This window comes from Nasonia vitripennis (assembly GCF_009193385.2).
Source record: "Nasonia vitripennis strain AsymCx chromosome 1 unlocalized genomic scaffold, Nvit_psr_1.1 chr1_random0016, whole genome shotgun sequence".
Lineage (NCBI taxonomy): Eukaryota > Metazoa > Arthropoda > Insecta > Hymenoptera > Pteromalidae > Nasonia > Nasonia vitripennis.
Genome location: NW_022279605.1, coordinates 737362 through 759725, shown reverse-complemented (window position 1 = coordinate 759725; position 22364 = coordinate 737362). Strand labels below are relative to the sequence as shown.

General features: G+C 32.8%; 1 protein-coding gene across 17 annotated transcripts in view; it reads left to right on the top strand.

Moving 5' to 3' along the window:
- LOC100114775 (transmembrane protein KIAA1109) overlaps window positions 1-22364 on the top strand; it is a 504143-nt gene that overhangs the window by 82158 nt on the left and 399621 nt on the right. For all 17 annotated transcript variants that reach the window (XR_004226571.2, XR_004345179.1, XR_004345180.1 and 14 more), the window contains 3 exons: window positions 20945-21124; window positions 21192-21390; window positions 21466-21842. Coding sequence is in view for 14 of the 17 variants with exons in the window: in XM_031922441.2 (XP_031778301.1) it covers window positions 20945-21124; window positions 21192-21390; window positions 21466-21842 (756 nt within the window). In the remaining 3 variants the exon portion in view is untranslated. The remainder of the gene's footprint in view (window positions 1-20944; window positions 21125-21191; window positions 21391-21465; window positions 21843-22364) is intronic.

The window sequence follows — 22364 nt, the reverse complement described above, 5'->3', positions numbered from 1 at the left end:
AAGCTTTAAAGCAGTGAATATTGTAACCGTTGTTCGGGTACTAGTTTTTGCAAAAAAATTCATAATTCGATATATCTTAGACATGCAATATTTCCATATTTTTTCATCGTGAAATCCATAATCTACAAAATGCAAAAATTATTTTTAAAAGCATGGAAAAATTGCAGATTTGTTTATAGCTATTTGGTATAATATTGATAATATAATTGATCTATTAATTTTTATTATTGTTAAAAATAGAGATAAGCAGAAAATATCGGATTTCGCAAAATGATTTAATCATCGCCCTGGTAGAAAACTGACCTTATCGTTAGCTAAAAACTAGCTAATTCTGCAAAATAAACCTATATTAAATTAAAAGTTTAGTTCATATAAGTTAATTACATTACATACATGATTTTGGCGCCATTATAATAATACAATATGTTTTTCATATTAATTTATTTACGAATCAAAGATAGAAAATGCTTAAAGATCAATTCTATACTGATTCGTGGATGACTAAACTATCACCAACTCCAAGCAACATAACCTTTGCCATTCCACTACGTATATAGCACGACTTTTCGTCGGCTAATAAATTAGTTCAATTTCATTGATACTTAAATTTGCTATATTTAATGCAACTATCATATAACTATCATATTCTGGAATTTAAAACTACGATCCAGTGCTTAAGTTTCTATTAAATTTTTTAAATAACTTCTGATCTGAACTATTAATTAACACTTATCGATATGTACTCTTTATGGAAATGCCAAAAGCTAATAAAATAACAATAAGTTAAAATAACATGCATTGTACAATAATTCTTATTAGCTGATTTCATATTTTAGCTAAGCAGAATGTAAAATTTCTATCTGATGTATTAAACAAGTCTTAGTAAATGTTCTAATGGGTTCATTTAAAGTTAATTTTTGTTAAATAAGACACTTTACACTATTATTATGCCAATATAAATAATATCCAATTTTTTCAATCCGATAGCATTTAAATGAAATAAAAGTTGATGACTTGGTTTGGTCAAGTAAAATAAAGTAAAGAGTTATGTATATTACATAAACTTTGTGCGGAATGTAGAGTAGGGCTACATTGAATATAAGAAATTACGTATTAATATAATCGAATTAATTTTTTAGTCAAAGATAATCCTAACATCCTAACCTCAAATTAGTCTCCTTCTATTTTAGAAAGAATTTTCAGCAGATTTTGTGAAAATTAGTTGCGCAATCAAAAATATGGTGTATTTTCTACCAGGCTGATCTCTGATGTAAAGCGTTAATCAATTGCGTATTTTGTTGATGTTGCTCCATTTTTTATTAGCTAACATTAGTTTATAAGAGTGTACAGCGATTGCTACGCTGGTAAAAAGCTTCACGAGTTTCTACCGAAAAATTAACGATGGATGCACGAAATCGTGACAAACTGCTTATCGAACTCGCGAAAAACCCTGTCAAATTCGAGACGCTTACTGCTTGGAAACTACAGAAAAACTCGCAAAACTTCAGCTTTTTAGTTCACGAATAAGGGCTGTTTATTGATATTTTTTTGTTAATATTGAATCAGTATGCTACACTTTGATAAGTTCTATATATTAGTAGAATAAAATTGGTCTTAATTTCAAAGAATACTATTAATTTTCAATTCCAAAAAAGCGTGAATGCACTGAAACTGCTATCAGCTGCGCCGCGTTGCGAGTAAACATGGCCGCCAGCACCTAACCTCGAGTCTAACCTCTCGGCCCGCGACGGTCAAGTATTCTTAGGCATCAAGATATCCGGATAAATTGTTCTTTTTACATTCACTGCATACAACATTAGTATATAAAAGTCGATTTCGTCAACAGGCACCGCTACAACCGAGCAGTATTAATATGTGTATATAGTGTACAGCACAATGATAAACAAGGATCTTAACTTGGAAATTGCGTTGACTGATTAATACACGGTGAATAATTGTCATATGGTCTCTTTTACATAGTTCGTCGTAAATGCTGTTCAATTTTTTGTATTATACCCATTAACGTTTTAATTGAATGTATGCAAAAAATGTGTCTTTGTTAACTTACAAAGTGTGTATAATATATACCTATATATATATATATATATATATATATATATATATATATATATATATATATATATATATATATATATATATATCAATCGTCTGCTCATAACAAAACTTGTCTGCCGCCTTGGCGAGTTCGATAGTAGTTTTTCGCAAGTTTTATATTTAAAAATTAGAGAATGAAACTGGCGAACAGATAATATCCTGAACAGTCCGACTCGTTAAATTTTTACCAGGGTAGTTCTTAGCTGATGAAATTAGTTTATAAGTATAAAGCTAACATACTCGTTACCTTATTGCTTCCTTCCTAAGGAAGCTTTGTAATAGTGATTTTTGGAGTTTGCGTAAAAATATGTTGCAAGTGTGTTTTGATGCATTTTAAGTCGAAAAATAGTATTTTTGGAAAATGTCCGTATGGATGTATGTGTGTGTGCGTATGTATACGCCTGTATCTTAGCTTCTACTAAGTGAATTTTAAGCCACCAAGTCTTATTTTTTTTTGTTTTTACTGTAACATGGTGGCAAAAAAAGCCCGTTTTTACATTTTGTTAACGCATTTTTTTATAGCGATTTTTTAGTTTTGAGAATTCAGTTTTTTCTGATAAATTATTAAAAAAGTTGATGAAAGTAAATTGCTTGATATGTATTTGTAAGAAAATTAAATTACTGGTCTTTTCGACGCAGTGAATTTATATTATCGTTCGTCGTTCTTTTATTATACATCTTAAAGTGCAATTTTATAAATATTGCAATTTCGAAACTAAATCTTGAACTTTTCTAAAAAATGTCATGATTATTGAAGATTTTTAGAACTATACACTACTTTAATTTTAAGTCTTTTCATGAGGCAGATTCTTATGGAAAATAAAACTAAAAAAGTCGTTTTCACATGAAACGCGATAAATGAAGCAAAAAGACAATAATCAAGTTCAAATTTTGCATTCAGTTAGCATTATAGATCACTTTGATCCCATTCTTTGGGCTGTTTACGTAACGAGTTAGTTTCGCAGATATTAAGGTTCAAAAATCAGTTGTCTCACCCTGTATACTTCGTTTAACTGAAAACTGCATCACTTATATCGCAACACCTATTAAGGGGATGTGGAAGCTGTAATAAAGCACCCCAACGGAAACATAATCCTATTACGTCCACGTCGATGTTTCTGGGTAACGCTAAAAATAGGAAGTAAAAAGCTTTGAGAAAGTCATAGGTACTTGGCTGATTTTCTATCTTTTAAAAAATGTAAAATACCAAGTGAGAAAGATTTGTCTTTAAAAAAATTAATGGATTTCATGTAATGTTTTGATATTTTAGGCTAATTTTACCTCAAAATTAGACAGATGTTCAAGATCTTTGATGTCTTTTGACCTTCAAATATTTATTTTTAACTTTTGAAGTGCAAAGTAAATTGGCCTTAACACGACCTTACCATGACCTTGATTAGCATTTCCAACGGGCATTCTCTTATTTTTAGAAAATCGGAGATCAAAAGTAGGGGTTCTCGCTCGAAAAATCAATTTGTCCTTGACATAACCTTGAGAACCAAATTCAAGGTCAAGGTTATTGCAACCAGAAAGTGAAACTGTCCACCCTGGACAACGTTTTTTAAAAACATTTTGATGTTTCCAACCGTTATTCCGAGCTAACACACATTATTTAACAATTTTCGTAAATTTGACCTTCATATGACCTTCCGTGACCTTGTTCAAAATATCATTTTGAACGTAAAATTTTCTGCACTTTTCAAATCCGGAGTCAAAAGTAGTTCTTCCTATTGAAAAAAATGATCTTGACCTTGAAATGACCTTCAATAACAAGTTCAAGGTCAAAGTTGTTGGTACCAAAAGTTGACTCCCTTTGACCTCTACAACTTTTGTCTAAAACATTTTTCTGTATCCAATCATAAATCTGAGATATTTCCCATAATAGATTAAAATGGTCCACCCTGTATATACCATAAAAAATCACTGACCAAAATTCATGACATTTCACTATACAAATAAGTGTTTTTAGTCATTTGCCACGGCTTAGTGAAAGATGCAGACCGTCTTCTTTACTCTACCCAGGCTTAAAATGTACCTTAAACATGCCCCCTCAAACCTAATAAAAGACATTTCTAAATAATATTAATTAAATGTTGTTAACATGTTGTACGGTGTAAAAAATATTAATTAAAACTAGCGCGATTCAACTCACTCCTAACGTCGCTCGGTTAAAATATATATATATTGCAATAGTAATAAAATTTAAGTTTTGTTAAGATCTTTATTTCTACTGTCAATTATTAATAGGAGTGGAAAAAAAAAATTAAATAATAAAGATGAAACAGGAGATTATGCATTGATTTTTAATAGAAGGTAAAATTTTGAAATTAAGAATATTAAAAAAACTATGACAGTCAAAAGAATAAATTTTAAATTTTAAATTTAAAACAAAAATACTCTTGTTATTTTATATTTCCTAATATATCAATTAAACATTTTCGTTTTAGAAATTGTTTAATTTCACAATTTCGGTCTTTAATTTTTGCCTTCTATGCTTTCATTTTTTCAAATTTTGACTGATTATCACGAAAATGAAGACGCTAAAATTATAGTAAACAAATAGAAAAATATGATATCTTATTATTATCTAATAAGCAACGTGAAATTTTTATATTATGCAAAAAGTCATCCATGCATAAAGTTATTTATCACTGGCGAGTACATTCACGTGAGTTAGCTATGTATTAAAATTTTATAGTTTTCTACGTTAATTTGTCACATTCGATGTGACATTTATTTAAAAAAGAAGTAAAAAATGTTTGCTGCAAATTACTTAAACCAATTAATTAGTGCAGAAATACCTGATAAAAACGAAAATGAAAAATAGATTATTTGCTGTTTTACGACAATTGATGATACATTTATGATACTATATATGTACTTATTTTAAAATAAATTGGAAATTATTCTAATTCTTAAAGTCAATTAAATGATAACTATATACTTGAATTCAACAGTATGTCAAAATTTTACTCGATTTCTGATTTATCTGATCTATTGATAGACATAAAGCATATATTTAAATACTTTTTTCTGGTTTAAGTACAAACAGACACGGGATTTGTTTGTGGTACAAAGGCAATGTAATTTCGATAGTATTAATGAAAGAATGCCTTGATGATGATTTTTATTGATAGGCTGTTTCCAAATAAAGATAATTTACACATATCTTTTGAACAAGTACACTATCAGACTAATTATGATTGCGGTGTTTTTTCTATATTTACAGTCGCTATTGTATTTACTATTTGCCCATACAATGTTCAATTTAATATTAGTAAAATGCAAGAACATTTGATTAGAATTTATCAAATATCAAAAGATTATAAAAATAAAATTTATTTTGAAACTATTGCTAAAATTTTAATTATAAGAAATGTTACTCACGCAATAAAATTTGCTAAAATCAAATTAAATAGGTATTATATTATCTCTACAAAAAAATTAACTTTTGAAAAAGTAAAAGGTAAGGCAAGTGTGATATATTCCGCAACGAAATCACAGATATAAAAGAACTGAGATCAATCAAGCAAAGTCAAGTTTATTATATTTAATCGTAATAAAGCGAGGAACAACTCTCAAGATAATTACTACGTAACTTGCCATGCCCGTTTTATTGTACTTATGGTGTTTGTATGACGATCTGATACATAAAAAGAAAATTTTAGTTGTTCTCCAATAAACAAAATAAAACATAACCTTAAATTTAAGCAGATAATGTAAACACTTCTACTCTGCGGGAAAGCGATACCCAACTGTATTACACATAATAGTTTGTGCGGTCAACTTAACGCTCCTACCACTTTTCAGCTAGAAAGCCAACTTCACGGTCCTACCACACTGGAGAAAAATGTAGAGAAACTGTTCCGAGCATTCGCGATATATACACTCGTTTATTATTAAAAAAACGGCTTATTTACAAAAATTTTCATTGGAAATCATAGTTTAAAAAAGATTCTAATAAGCCAAAAAAACTCACGAACAGTAACGATAAGCATTTTTTTTGTATCATGAAAAATCCGAACATCAATATAGAAGTAAATAGTGTCACGGGTGTCTTCAAACACACACACACACACACACACACACACACACGCACATATATATATATATATATATATATATATATATATATATATATATATATATATGACTTTAAGGGCATTGTAATTGAAAAGGTGAGAAAATTTTACAAAAAAAAAGTATATTTATGTATATAGTGAAAAATGCTTCCCTGAAGAGCTATGAATTGATTAATTTTTGCTAAAAACCCAAAAATTGCCAAAATTGACATCTTTGGCTCCCTACTATTTTGGTAAAAAGTAATTTATAAATCTAAAAAAAATTCGGTTCATTGGAAACTGTATCTGGAACATTTTTACCGTGGGTTAAAGATGAAAAAAATTTTTGATCTCTGATTAAACAGAGTACCACCTGTGTGTGTGTGTGTGTGTGTGTGTGTGTGTGTGTGTGTATATATATAATGAATAATACTTTTCAAAATTTTTATTAATTATTCATTGTTTAATTTTCGATTCATCCCTTAGGAGTACTTAAGCGAATATACATCATTCTGGTCACTTCCGGGTCATTTCGTATTTTTTCCGATGACTTCCGGATCACTTTCGGTCTACTTCCGGTCGACTTTCGGTCAATTTCCGGTTCACCCCAACCCCTAAGGAAGGGTAGTTTTGGGGTGATGTGAACTTATAGCTGGAGGCTACTAGACACATTTTAACATGATAGAGAATTATTAGCTACGTATAGTACGTATGGATAGAATAATAAATTTATATTTTTTTTAAAAGTCTTACATTAGGTCTAAGGAGACGTGTTTAAGGTACAGTTTAAGCTCGGATATAGTAAAGAAGGCGGTTTGATTCTTCTACAAAGCCGTGGCAAGTGACTAAAAACACTTATTCATATAGTAAAATGTCATGAATTTTGATTGGTGATTTTGTATTATATATACATGACATTTTTTGGTAGAAATAGTGTATATTGTGAATATTTTCAGTAAATATATTTTTTTTTTTAATTTACGTAAATAGAAAAAATGTTCAGCAGACAAATATTTTTTTTGTTTTGTTTTTTTGCACGATTTACCCCAGATTGGACCTCTTTAATAGATTTTAATCTATCTAAGCTTACGGAACAGATCTGATGAAAAACGGGAAGTTAACTCCAACGTGCAGAGTTCCTTAACTTGATTCTCCCTCTTAGGCTATCGGCGCGCGTTGAAGTGATGAATGTCACTTTTTAAATTTTATGTTTAACATTTAAATGTGCTCCGTTTAAGGGGACCTAACCACCTTAAAATTAAAAAAAAATGAGAAATTGAATTATATTTTTATATAAAACTTAAATTGTTTAAATAATTGGTTTAACAATGATGAAAGTTGAGTAGTACTGTAGAAATCATCAAACATTTTTTATATTTACTATATGTCAGGTGCAATATGTCTTCAAAGGCCAAAATTCCCAATTCTCATTATTTCACTCACCCCAGACTGACTTAAGATATGGGCATCTCAGAGCACTTTTTCTTTAGTAGAAATACTTGAAATACATATAATTTTGACATAAGTGTAGGATTTTGTATTAAAATTTAATTTTAAAAAGTGGTCTACAGTTAAATAAAAAAAAAATTGTTTAAAAATTGAAAAAATGCCAAATATAATGTTTAAGTTATAGGTAAAAATCCCCCCCCCCCCTGTTACACACAGTACTTTTTTGACGAGTGTATGTAAAGTCCCGTTTTATGCATTTTGAGTGAATGGGAAGTTTTTCATTTTGAGTTGTGTAATTCAAAACTTTCAAAATTTTGCTTCCTTCTGGAGGAAGCTTTGTAATAGTAAAATTTTGAGTTTCGTCAAAACTTCTAGAAAATACTTTTTGGTGTGTTAGAAGTTCAAATCAAGTGTTTTTAGAAAATGTCCGTATGGATGTGTGTGTTTTTTTTTGTTTCTTTCTCGGAGAAAGAGGTATTAGTGAAAATCTTAAAAAGACAATAGCACGACCGTAAAAAGGAACGCCCTCTTTGCCTTTATTGACCATTGGTAAAGGTGCCTAACTCCATCTTCTAAGCCCCTGAACCCCGCGGTACTACCGTCAAGCAATGCTTCGCGGGGGGGGGGGGGGGGCAAAAGGCTTTTGCCCGCTTCTGGTTGATGTGGTCATCGTCACTATAGTTATCCTTTATTTTCTGCTTTGCACATACACACATACGTACTCAGCCTCTTCGTCTTCTGTCTTCTTCGTCTTTTCTGACTTTCTTGAGAATGTCTGCAGCATAGTTGCTGACTGCGCACTGTCCATCCTCTGAGGTCAGCATGGCCGTCATAATCGACTCAGGAGTTATTCTGATCTGAAGATAACTCTCAAGTTCTTCTCGCTCCAGATAATATCGTGAGCATTCGCAAAAGTCGTACTCAACATCCTCTGTTGCATCCAAACATATTGTGCAGTTCGGATGGTCGTCTAGTTTGAACCGATGCAGGTACGCCCGGAAACATCCGTGACCGGTCAAAAACTGCGTGAGGTAGTAGTTAACTTCCCCATGTCTTCTTCCAATCCAGTATTCTATCCTTGGTATAAGTCATGATTCCGTCGCCCTTTGCCACTAGCGTCCCATCTTGTTTGCCATTAAGCCATCGTCTTGTTTCTTGCGGTATCCCAGATCTCCTTCTGGCTTTTGTCAATCGATCGTCTCCTAGCTTTGAATACGTCCTTTCTGTCCAATGCTAAGAGATCAATGGGTGGCATACCTGCTATAATGCAGGCAGCATCGTCAGATACCATACGGTAAGCGGACACCACACTTAGTGCACTTCGCCTATCCACGGTAGTCAACTTTCGTGCATACGATTTCACTTGTATCGCATTAGCCCATATTAAGGCTCCGTATAGCATAATCGATGTGGTTACACTTACAAAGAGTAACCTTCGCTTCTGAGATGGCCCTCCTACATATAGCATCAATCGTGATGGAGCAGCCCCAACTTTTGCTGCTTTATCACTGACGATTTCCAGATGCCGTTTAAACCTTACTCTTGCATCGATGGTGATGCCCAAGTATTTGATGGTTGGTTAAGAAACGATCTCAAGTCCATCAATCGTCAGTGTGATTTCTTCCATCTTCTTCCTACTGGAAATGAGAATAACTTCCGTTTTGTAACTGGCTAGTTCCAGTCCCGTCTCTGTTAGCCATTTGTGTATTATACGGATTGACTCTTCAGCTATGTCTGTCAACTCTTCTTTATGTTTCGCTACTACCACTAGTGCTATGTCTTCAGCGAATCCCACGACTGTTGCTCCTTCAGATAATTGTAGATTTAGTACCCCGTCGTACATGATGTTCCAAGTCGGTGGGCCAAGCACTGACCCTTGGGGGACGCCTCCTGTAACTTTATAGGCCTTAGTATCGTCCTCAGTGTCATACAATAAGATTCTGTCCTTCAAGTAGTCGGACATCATCCTTCTTATATATAAGGGCACATCCTGCTTCTGGAGTGCCTCGTGTATTTTACTTTATCTGGCCAAATTAAATGCATTTTTAACATCTAATGTAACTATGGCGCAATACTTCTTTTTTTCCTTCCTTCCATCTTTTTTCTTCTATCGCTGTTTGTGCAGTGTCAATCACTAGACTAACTGCGTCCAGGATTGAACGCTTCTTTATGAAGCCATATTGGTGTTCCGCTAATCCACCTTTTTCTTCTATATAATGATCCATTCAGACGCAGATAATGCATTCCAGGATCTTGCCTGGGGTATCCAGCATGCAGAACGGTCTGTATGATGAGGACTCCTGGGGTGGTTTCTTTCCTTTTGGCAGAAGCACTAGTCGCTGTTTCTTCCAGTTTGTGGGAAATGTTCCCTCTTCTATACATGTATTGTACAAGTCTACGAAGTTCTCTGGATGAGCGTGAATGGTATGCTGAGGTATTTTGAGGTTAAGAGGTTCGGTTGTGCATATTGCAATACTTATTCTCAAACCTTTCGCAAAACTTTTACAAATTCCACGAAACCAATAGTTCCCATATGAATTTGTCACTCATTGTGATATGATATGCTAAAAAACATAAACATATAAGTAAAACCTCACGTGTTCGACGCGGCTGATATAGCCCGGGGAGGAGCCAAGCTTGGAGTACTGCAAACTCCGGTAGAATCTGCCTGAGTCCACCGCTAAAACAGCTGTGGTTGTCCAAGGCTAATACCACAAAAAATGTACGGCTATACTAACTCTACATTTCTCTCAGTGTATGAGCCGATCTAGCAGTTGTTGGAACTGCTCGATTGGAGCGTTAGGTGAAGCGTAGCAGCTGTAAACAGTGACACCTGCTACCTTAGCCCGTATAAATCCTTCTTCACGGATCATCATTTTTTCACAGAAAGCAACGTTTCCACATGCCCAGATCGCTGCTTTACCCGTAGTGTCCATTTCCCACGATGGTTCGTCTAGATACTTGTATTGTTCGCACACAATAGCTACGTCTACCTCTTTCTCGCGGACATACTGGTTGAGTAGGTCCTGTGCTGTTTCATAGTGGTTTAGATTTAACTGCACTGTTCTCATTTTTGTTGGTTCTTTAGTACTTTTAATGGCTTGGTACGCTGGGCATGTATAGCTATCAGCTGCATGGTCACTCTTTAATTCTCCATCCTTTTCCCGGCGGAGAATGCAACTCAGCTCGTTTGTGCAATTTTTCACCCCATGTCCTTCCATTCCGCACTATATGCGTATATATTTGATAAAATGTGTGCGTATGTGGGTGTGTGTATGTATACTGTAAACTTTCCGGAACTACTTCGTCAATATCAAGAAAATTTGACATGCATATCTATTTTTGGATTCTGAATTCGGGAAAAACAGTTTTTTTTTATTTTCTCAACTATTTTTTTATGAACATTTTTTAATTTTTGAAAAGCACTATTTTGCGTTTTTTTTCAATCATCTCATTGTACTAAAGGAAATTTCGATCGGACTTTTTGTATTTCTAAAAGTTTGGAAATACAAAATACCCCGTGGTGGATTTGCGAAGCTGTAACGACATTCCTTTAAGGAGTCGTTTTAGGTATAGTTTGAGTAAAGGTTTTCAATCGTTATTGGACTGCCTCCCACAGCAATAAAATGAGTGCAAATATTTTCCTTGAAATGGCGTAGATCATATTGAATGCTGTCTTTCAGTGATTTCATATCTGATTTTATTTTTTTGTACATATTTTGCAAATCTTCTTGTGCTACTAAATTGAGTGTAAAAATAATTACATAAAATTAATTTGTGCATGCGCCATTAAATGAAAGTGAATGCGAAAAAGATAAATTTTTTCCCAAAACTTACTGAATAAGTAATTTTTACTTGTAAACTCTGGCGTTCCGTTTTAAATTTCATGTAAACGTCTGGCAACTTGAACTAACGGATTATTCGGGCATTAATCAATTTCTTAATCTGATCCCAGCAACTTTTGAATAGAAATGTGGAATAGGCTGACAAAGACGCTTTCATGTAATCTCCATCGTCTGCTAAATGGATGAGATTATGAAAATTCATTACTTGCGTATCCTTTCCATGCATAGTTGGCATTAAGTTGAAAAATGTTTTAAGTAGTGATCTTGCATAATGACTATAATGTACTGCTAAATATTGACACAAAAGTATGCAACTTGATACAAAAAAAATGGTGTAGATGTTTTCATAATTCCAAGATTAAACAGGTGCTTAATACTGTTACACCTTTTATTTCGCATCTTTTACACGAAAAAAAGTCACTGTGTGCTTTGCAACACTTACATCCTGCCCTAGCAGGAGTGTCGCAAATAAACTCTTTAATGCAGAAAAAAAATACTTTTTATTTTGAGTTATTATTGGTTTTTCATTAAGCAATTCGTCTCTTCGATAAAGTCGTTCATAAATTCGTTTATACTTTTAAGCTTTGAATGGTCGCAAGAAATACCAACAATTTCAGGTTTTCAAGTGTCGTTGTCGTGTTAAATTTTGATTAATACAGGCCAAAACTGATTGTTAGAACTCTTGTAAATAGGCATCCCGTTAATATTTACTAGTATTTCAATTTGATTTTCTTCGTAAATTTCCGGTTTAACCATCAAAATTAAAACATGAGTAATTCCGAAATATATGTCAATTCCATTTTTTGATTTAGCAGTTTCAATGTTTTTGGTCTCATTTGAGAATTGTGTCATCGTATCATTTTAGATGTGCGTGGCAACTCTGTGTGTCCCTTGTTATGTAATATTTTGAACGATTCTTTAATTGTAGAATTTCTCAAAGTGAATGTATTGTTTATGTTCCAGTTACGTAATTTCTCTTTGGGACTTAAAGAATCATATGTACTATTTTCGATCTGCAATCGTAGTATACATACATACCAAGTATTTATTTATAATGTACCCAAATCACTAAAATAGTATGATGTGTAACAATTTGTTTCACGTATCTGTGGAGATTTGACTTTATCATAAGTTGAAACATGATCACTGCTTCAAAAATACAACTACTGTTTATATTTTTAGATGAAACATTATCTATGCTGCTCGTAATGCAAGCTTCAAAATCGAGGTTAAAATTAATCATGTTTATGTGAAAAAATTCAATAACCATCAATTTTTCTGAAAATTACACAAAATTTTAAGGAATATTGATAAGTTTACTTGTTATTTTGTTTGTCATCTCTTAGGTTATCTGCATCTACAACATTTATGCTTTTCTCTTCTTTGTATGTATTAAAAAATTTTCATTTTGAACAGCTACATTTTGGTTGTCCCTTTTTTCGATTGAATAGAGGAGGGCAATTTTTTACGCACTCGTAACTTTTCTTTGGCATTCTAAAAAATGATATCCACACGCGCACAAACTCCGTATCTAATAACCTAAGTGGTTATGAATCTAACTTTTACGCTACGATGATTTTGATTTAAGTCCGAAATGGTAAACAATACTCGACCAGCATTATAAAACTTGTTAAAATTATGTAACAAGGCAAGCAATACGGGGGCAAGATTCGTTCCAATGTTTGGGCTATTTTTATCAACTCGCTTTTATTTACGATTCAAATACGCTTAAAATTTAAATTTTAGTATTTCCTCGAAAAAGGCTATCAATTTCCATTATTTAGCAAAAAATTATTCCAACGGTTTTACTAAGAATTAGTCACATAATTAAAAACTCTTTTTGTAGATAATTTTAAACACGGACATCACATTAAAAGAAGAAAATAGTTATGAAAAAATAACACTATGAACGGGTTATAATAGATACATCATGAAGTAGAACACTTGTATATTTGAAAATGGATTAAACGCTGCACTAAAATTCGTGGATTTTCGAATAATTGCATGGTTAAGATATTTCTTCAAAAACAATGAGTGTTAATTATCTGGATTTCTAATAATTAGAATTTTAATATTTTTATAGTATTGATTATATCATTTTTAAATAATGATTTGTCTGTTTTTGGAAAATTGAATCTATATAATTTTAAAAAACTTGACTTGTATCGAAAAAAGTTTCATCAAATAATGAATCGTCTAAATAGCGGACTCCCGCCCTCCTTTATTTTACATTATTGTAAATAGGTACATATTATTTTATTAAATCTCTGGTGGAAATCGATTCCATTTAAAAGCTAGTAAATACCTCGTTTCTCTAGAAATGGGTGAAAACTGGGCCATTTTTCGCTTATCGATAAAATGCATTTTTCAAACATTTTTTAAGCATTTTTAGTATAAACATGGCGTAAGATATTAATTATGCCATTTTTCAAGGCATTTTAAGCTTGTAAACGTAGATTTCATTGATTAAGGCAAACTAGAAAAAAATATCTAGTTAATGGCTGGGAAAAAGCTATGTAAAATGCAGTTGGTCAAAAAAATGAGCAAATCATTAATATCTTCATAATGCGTGGTCTATGTATGACTTTTGTCTACTGTAGGTTACAAATAACTTAAAAACCAATCGAAATTTGTAAACTTCTTTGCATTTACTGTACAATACAATAAGTTACAAAAGGTAATGTCAATATTATGGTTTGGAGAGTAGGTTTATTCTAGAAAATGATAAAGAAATGTAAGACGAAGCGTTTTTTCACGAGCTATTTATAAGCTATATCTCATAGCCATTTTCTAGTTTCCAGACCATTTTACGTAGTCGAATTTCTACTAGGGCTCAAATCTAAACATATATTCTTATTCACAAAATATAAGTACCCTGGTAGGGATTTCCCCAACCAAAATGGATAATACACCAATTATTCGCCAATTTTTTTACCAATACGCTAGGCGAAAGTTTAGCTAACAAAAGAGAAACGGTAGGCGAATTCGATAGTAATGTTATATTTGTGTCTTCATTGTAGGTTATGTCAGCAATATAGTTTTCTATGTTTAGATACGAATATCGACTACGGAAGGTGTCTGGGTTGCAGGGTCGCCGATCAAAATGTCTGGGAAGTTTACTCTGCAGTTTTTTGTGCGTAAATGTAAATATTGGTTCGGAATAATTTCTATAGATGTATATATTCGCTGATGACGAAGTTCAGGTAGTCCACTTCGTAGCTTTTTGTGCATAGATGTGTACATCGATTGTGGATAGTGTCTAGATGTACAAAGCGCTGATGGTGGGATCCAGGTCGTGCGCTAGGTGTTTTTTCACACTTAGACGTCAAAAGCCACGGAGCGCACTACCTGGACCTCGTCATCGGCGACCGTACATACCTAGGCACTATCTATGCTCGATATTCACATCTACTTACGAAAAATTACGTAGCAAACTACCTAGACCTGATTACCGCTGTTCCAAAAATTACATATGCTACTACCTAGACCCCGTCATCGCCGATCTTCGACACCTGAAGGCTATCTAATTTTGATTCTTACGTACTCATTAGATCACAGCCATGCATCGTAAAAGTATAATAAACGAACTTCAATCAAAACTATTGAGAGAACGTAACCTCAAAAATATTCTTTGAAATCCCGCTTATTCGCAGGACAATAAATGCTGAAATCCGTGACGAAATACGGGGTCTTATTGGCAAACCAATACTCAAAGATATGGGAAAGCTTTCCAAATTTTGCCAAGTGATGGTAAACAAATGGGGAACATTTCTATCAAGGAACTTGCCTCCAATAAACTTATTTACAATTATATATGACTATAAATTCGTGTTTTGAAACATATATGATCATATACATAACCATGTATAAATATTAAAAACTATATAAAGACTAGTTTTATGTATCACTACTAGTATGGCTTCGCCCCCCTGCTCCCTTCGTTTGCCAACTCCACATTTTAGTTTCTGTGTGATTTTTATTTAAACATTTTATTTTAAAATTGATCTGATAATTACTTTCTGCTGGGTTAAGGAGACACAACACCTTTAAACCCTGAAAAAAATAACTCAGAGAAAAATTCATAAATTTTAAGTAAATCATTTGAAATTTTTTATAGATATATTTAGCATAAATACCTTTAATTTTATCAGTCTAAAACCTTCATTATTCCTGCTGGCCAATTGTGGCACTCGGTGCAAGAATTTGTGAACTTTTTCACTGTCCGTAGGATTCCAAGTGAACGAATGGTTCTTTTGGGCTCAAACTCAAGGAGGATACTTTGTAGACTTGTAGTTTTGGAATGAATGCAGGGATTTTAATTTGAATGTTTAGAAATGTTTTGGCGATGAAAAAACTGAATTTTTTCGCTTATTCTGGCATCGTTTTATGTATAAAACATTTGAATGTTTAGAAATGATTTAGCGATAAAAAAACTGAGTTGTTTTTGGCTTATTCTGGCACCTTTTTGTGTATAAAACATTTTCTAAAAATTCAAATCAAAATCCCTGCATTCATATCAGAACTGCAGGTGTACAAAGTATCCTTCTTGAGTTTGAGCCCAAAAGAACCATGCGTTCACTTAGAATCCTACGGACAGTAAGCTGAAATCAGTAAAAACAACATTTAGAGAAAATCAACTTTAAAGTTTATGAAAATTGTTGAAAGTGTAACTCAAATTAGTGCTTACCAAATCCTTTGGGGTCAAATTTTCTATGTTCCACACACATAGACCTTGACTCTCAGCAATTATGAGGTATATTCACTTATACCTCTGGGTTCTGTACGGTTTTTCTTATCTGCAAACAAAAAAGGTATTTCATGAATTTTTATAAAAATTTGATAAAAAGGATATTTTATCCTTGATAATGATAACACTTTATACTTATCTTTTCTTTTGGTTACTGGGTTGAACCTTCAAGTTAAAACTGCAGAAAATTACAAGTCTAACCTCCAAATGTTAAAATGTTTAGTCCGGGAGCTCCATTCTCTGTAGCGACTTTTTTTCCATCACTGCAGTTTTCACAGAGTCCTTAGCCACTTTTTTACACACTTCACTGTATTGTTCGCTAATTACATCACATGCACACTGAGCCATGGGTATTAAGCAGTCCATTAACCCACAAAATAGATGATGATCATCGTGTCCAAGTTCAAGAGCACGAAATGTAAATACTTCTCTTCTGTTGTTCACCCAAGCATGGTTCTTAACGCCAACTTTTCTGCATGAGTTGAAAGCTGTCAGCTGACTGCACATTACTTCAATCTTGTATCGTAATCCCTAAGCTTCGGATTCGCGAAGTTGAAATTTGCCATGACATTGGTTGCGAATCAAAATTGTCTCAAGCGTAGGAAATAGAATGTTGATATAAATCAATCTATTCCTGATCTTAGAGGTATCTTCCGCTGATGGAGTTTGTATCTTCTTTGATGAACTTGAAGTCTTGACTTGTTGGCAGGTTCATCCTCACTTGTTACTCCTATAAATCTTCTTTGCCTCTTCTTACCTCTTCTTCGAGAGTACTTCTTGTCTGGATGGGTACGCGCAAACCTGCCCTTGGTATCTCGATGATCACACATATTTTCAAAATAACTTTACACTTTTTTAAAAAGCTTCACTGTTCTGCTTTTAAACAAACACTACAAACACTACTTAGATTAATTCAAAAACACTTTTAAAAGATATCAGCTTTTTATGTATTAATACATCAGCTGTGTTTACTCAGTGTAAAACACATCCCCGGTCGCTCTGTCCTTCTCCGACACATTAATTCTAACCTGTCCATAGGTGGTGCGCGGGCGCGCGATATTTGAATTCAAATAAATTTCCCTACGTATCCATCGGAGCCTTCTATAAGAAGCGAAACTAGAAATTTATCTCGAAAACAACGCAAAAAAATCATATCAATACGCTCTAATTTATTTACTAAAATATGTATGCAGAGCATAATATACGTATATACTACGGTAAAAAAATAGTATTTTCAACATTTACAAAAACAAATTTATAAAACTTAAAATTAAAATGATTAGTCGTATTAGACAAAAATACGCAATTTTACAAAAAAACGATAAAAATTTTGTTTTAGTATTTTGCTTATAATTTTGCGGATTTTTTTTTTTTTTTTTTTGATAAACGGGTTTCAGGAGCGTGTTTTACGGAAAATTTCCTGTCAAAATAAGCAATAAAAAAAATCGATTTTTTCGAAGTTTAAAGGTGTTGTATCCTCTTAAGAATAAACGATCTTATTGTATAACATAAAATTCATAGATTATAAAAAAGTCAAAGATTAAATGCTGTCTAAGTCGAGAAAATAAAAAAGAAAATGCGCTATTAAAAATAAAAGTACTGAATTAACGTCGAACTTCTACTGCTAATGGCATTTACAAAATAGTTTTATATTTTTTCCTTTTTTTATCTGAAGTCTTACGTACATTATTAAGATTTACATATTATGGAAATGTTTTCAAAATTAATTTTAATCCTTCCTATTTCGGATTACATAATATTGTTATGAATAAATCTGGTCCGCTAGTTTACGTAGTATAATGGGAAAAAAATCTATTTTTCATAACACGTGCATCGAAAACGTGCTTTTCACCCACAAAAATGTGGAGCGAAAGTAGACTTTTTCAAGCCTGAGGCGAAAGGCCTTTTTAGTGTTTTTGCGTGTATATATGCGTATAAACACACCCACACATACATATATCTGATATAAAATTGTTTTTCCTTAGGGGCGAAAGTGCTTACTTTCGTCCTTAGGTAAAAAACACTTTCGCCTCAGATATTTGCATTTTCGTGTGTGTATATGTGTAATACATCTCATATATATATGTAAATACCATCGGTCCATGTGACATCGAACACATCTCACTATCAGATACTAGACGACTCCCCCTTTTCAGGCAGGCTTAAAGGAGCGTTATCGATGCACTGATTATGAAAAGCACGGTACGCAACAAGGAGCGAATTGGGTTTTTCAGACTCGGATGATGGTTGAGCATTAGTGTCCGTCTCAGGCACGAGTGCTCATCATCATCTTAGCTTGAAAGAGCCAACTTTCGCCCCTAGTTGAGTAATGTACTATTTCATTTTATTAATGCGATTTTGTTTTATAGCAATTTTTCAATTCAGTTTTTCTGTGATAATTTTATTAAAAGAGTTAATGAAATTAAAGCAGTAAATATGTAGCTTAAAGTGAATATCATTTCCTATCTTTTCACTGCGGATAATTTAGATTATCGTTCATAGTTTTTTGTTGCTCTACATCATAAATTAAATAAAATATTTTTTAAATTATTATAACTCGATAACCACACTATGGAAGTTTAAAAAAAACATGATAGTTATAAATGATAAGAACTACTTACTGCGTAAATTTCAAATTATTTCATTTATTATTTCCCGACAAAACTCAATTATTGGAAAAAAAGTTTTTGTTTCTTTCCTAGAGAGGTTTTGCAATTTACAGACTGAGTCAATTCAAAAAAGAGGCATAAATTATATTGAAAATTTAGATTCGTACAGATTTTCTTGTTATCTTAATTCTTATTTTTATATGACTCCATCGATCACTGCAAGTTGAGTGCATTATTTAATTGAAGCTAAATCATTATAGAATAATGATAATAGAAAACCGACACGATTTCTAAAACCTTTTTAAAACAAAGCTGATATTGAAGCTCGTACAAAGGTATAAGAGTTACAATTTTTACCGCAATATGTGTTAAGTGATATTGTTTTGAATATTTTGTTTGCTAATGGTAATATAAACGTTTGAGAGCTCATGTGACCAATATGGCGGTGCGAAGGGTGAAAATATATATAGATACATAAACGCATTTAAACAGAGAGGCAATGCTTCAAAATCAAAATATATTCATAAAAATGTTGGGACGCGTCTGTTGGTCTTCCCGAGGCAGGATGTAGAAAGAAAGTGTAGAAAAAATTATATTATTTTCTCTTTACTCTTCGACGTTTTTGCGAGACAATATCGCCCTCATCAATAAACTGTCGTATCAATTTATTTCAATAAGTAGATTTTTGTATAAACTCTGCGAATTTCGGGCTCACGCAGATATGAATCAGAGCAGCTGAGAGTCCAACACCCTCTCCTAATCCCCTGCTTTTTCGGCGCCGGGATACGGTTCTCTTCGAAACATAAATTGACAAAAAACATGTAATTACTCGGTAGTAGTTGATTCTCATTGAACCTATGTTGAAATGCGCCAATCAGAGCTTTCGATTAGCAGAAGCTAACCAATCAGGCTGCATTTCAAAAACGTTCCACGAGAATCAAGTATATAGCAAAACCATGTCTGTTTTATATTAAAACTTTGCGCTTGGAAACTAATTTATGCTCCTGCACATTGCAAGGATTTTTTGTGGATATAATTAGTGATTATATGCAAAATTTTGTTGCTCTTTTATAGAAATAGCTACTTGACCGACGCAGCAGTCGAGCCACAAGAGCCTAACCCAATGACCCATGCGCCAACCTTTGTCTCAGAGCTGAGCCAATTAATGTACAACTTTAAGCCATCCATTGCAGCGTCAGCTCCTGCCTTAATATTTTCAGCTTCAGGAAGCTGATTTAGCCTAACAACGATGCACAGGCCCGAACCGAGACATCGAACGTCTTAAAAAGACTAGCTATCATATCAACCTTAATAGGACTTCCAAGGTTGTCTCCATGGATTTGTTCTAATAAGTTAAGCATTACTAAGCTAGTCTCCAGCTTAGTAATGCTTAACCGATGACAAAAATCTCGGTTGCCCAATAATTCTTTTACCACACCTTTTTACCCGCACCAGTCGCTAGTAGTTCTTATCATACTTAATCAAGATGATTTTTTTCGAGAAGTTCCACAGTTCAGTTATCGGTAATGGTTTAAAAAATTGCACTTTTTGGCGTATAACAAAGAAACGATGAACGATTATCTAAATTCTATTCAGTACAAAGATAGGTCATTTTATTCTCTTTCGGATACATAATCAGTAAGTGTGTGTGTGGGATGAAAGAGAGAGCATTCAGATTTTTAAAAATAACGAAAATGGACGTTTTTTTAGTTATTTTATGTGGGGGTCGGCAAAATAAATATATAATATAGGGAGATATATGATTATGTATGTTTATATATTGAACATGTATGATTCTATATAATCATACATAAAAATAATTTTCATTCGGTGGACTGCTTGGTAAATTATAGAGTTAATACCTGCAGGTATTCACGTCTTGCTATGCCGATATGAAGTTTTTGTTCATAGCTCATGCACTCCTATATGCTAATTGAAACTTAATTCTCGTTCCATTAGAATCATGAAATCAAGTTTGTTTTTAACTGTCAAAGCATTTTTCTGGAATTAAATAAATGTTGTAGAAGTAAACATCTTTTTTCATATTATTAGATTATCAATGTCGTATAATAAATGTCTTGAATTGATTTCAAAATTCATATTTGTATTTTTACACAGCAATCCATTAATCGATGCATTTGGAAGAGATCATGTTTCGACAACGTCATCACCGTACATTATAGCTCAAAAACCACAGGAACCAAATATCGATTTTGAGTTGGATGTTAAAGTTTTAATTAATAGCGGAAAGTGCGTTTTGCATACTAAAGACTCTGCCAAAGAAGATGAATTAAAAATGTAAGTTACATTACTCTAATTTCATTCTTTGTTCTTCTATATTTATATAAGTATATATTTATTTTAGAATGAGTCGAATGAAGAAAGAACGATCTTGTTCTGGAGGAACCTTTGAATTTCAGCCTAGTAGTCCAAGTAGTGGTAAGAAAAACATAAGTAGTAAAGAAAAATCTACAATCAGTTCATCTAGACTTCGGTACATTCATCATGCAAACGTGCCTTTAGTGGATTTGACAATATTTCATATCCCCGGTTTGGATGTTAAAGTAAATATTTGCCTTAACAAATCAATGTAAATTAAACACAAGTAAAAAAATCTAACATGAATGATTTCATCCTAGGTTCATTATGAGTCCAAAACTATTTCTGAAGAAGCTTTTTCTCCTCGTATATCAATTGATAATCCTATCTTAAATCCATCATTGATGTCCGTCATTAAAAAATCTAGTACTAAAAAAGCTAGTCTTTTTGCATGGATGACACTACAGAGCATACCAGAAGAGACTATTATTAGTCCGCATATTCTCGAGTTTTTAGAACAAACACTAGAACCTATTCCCAGCAAAACAAACTTTCAAAGTGGTGGCCAATCCGCTATGTTTCCTTTGGAAACTATGGAAAGTTCTTGGGCTGCTACAGCTGCAAGTACTAATTACGTGTATGCCAGCTTTCCAGTGGATGTTATTGTCTACTTCCATATGCAACCATCAACATTTAGGTAATTTGAATAAAATGAAATATCCTAGTATCTACTTTCATATTTTTATAACTTATCTTAATTTTAATCATATACCTTAAAAAAAGAATATAATCAAGCCACATTTATGAGTTTCTTTTAATAGTAAACTTTACGGACACATTGATTGTAAATTAACTCGAAATCTTAAATAACTCGGCTTGTTGATCGTGTGAACTATATACCCGGTAAGATGCACAAGACTAGGGAAAAAAGAGTAAAATCAAATCACAAGCAAATCCAGCAAATTTGAAATTGTCTGTCCGTCGAGTGTATATAATGCATAAAGGGAAAAGTTGGCTATTTTTAGGAAAGGTAATGTGCTCGATATAAGACGGAAACGAGAGCTGGAAATGCCTCAGCCGAATCGTAAGCTTAAACAAACTTACCTCCAAATGAAGCTCTATCATAATTGTATGAAGCGTATGATGTATCAACCCTCCAAAATTGTATGAACTTTCTTTCAATGTCGCAAAAAATTCAACGCATACTAAAGTAAAAAAG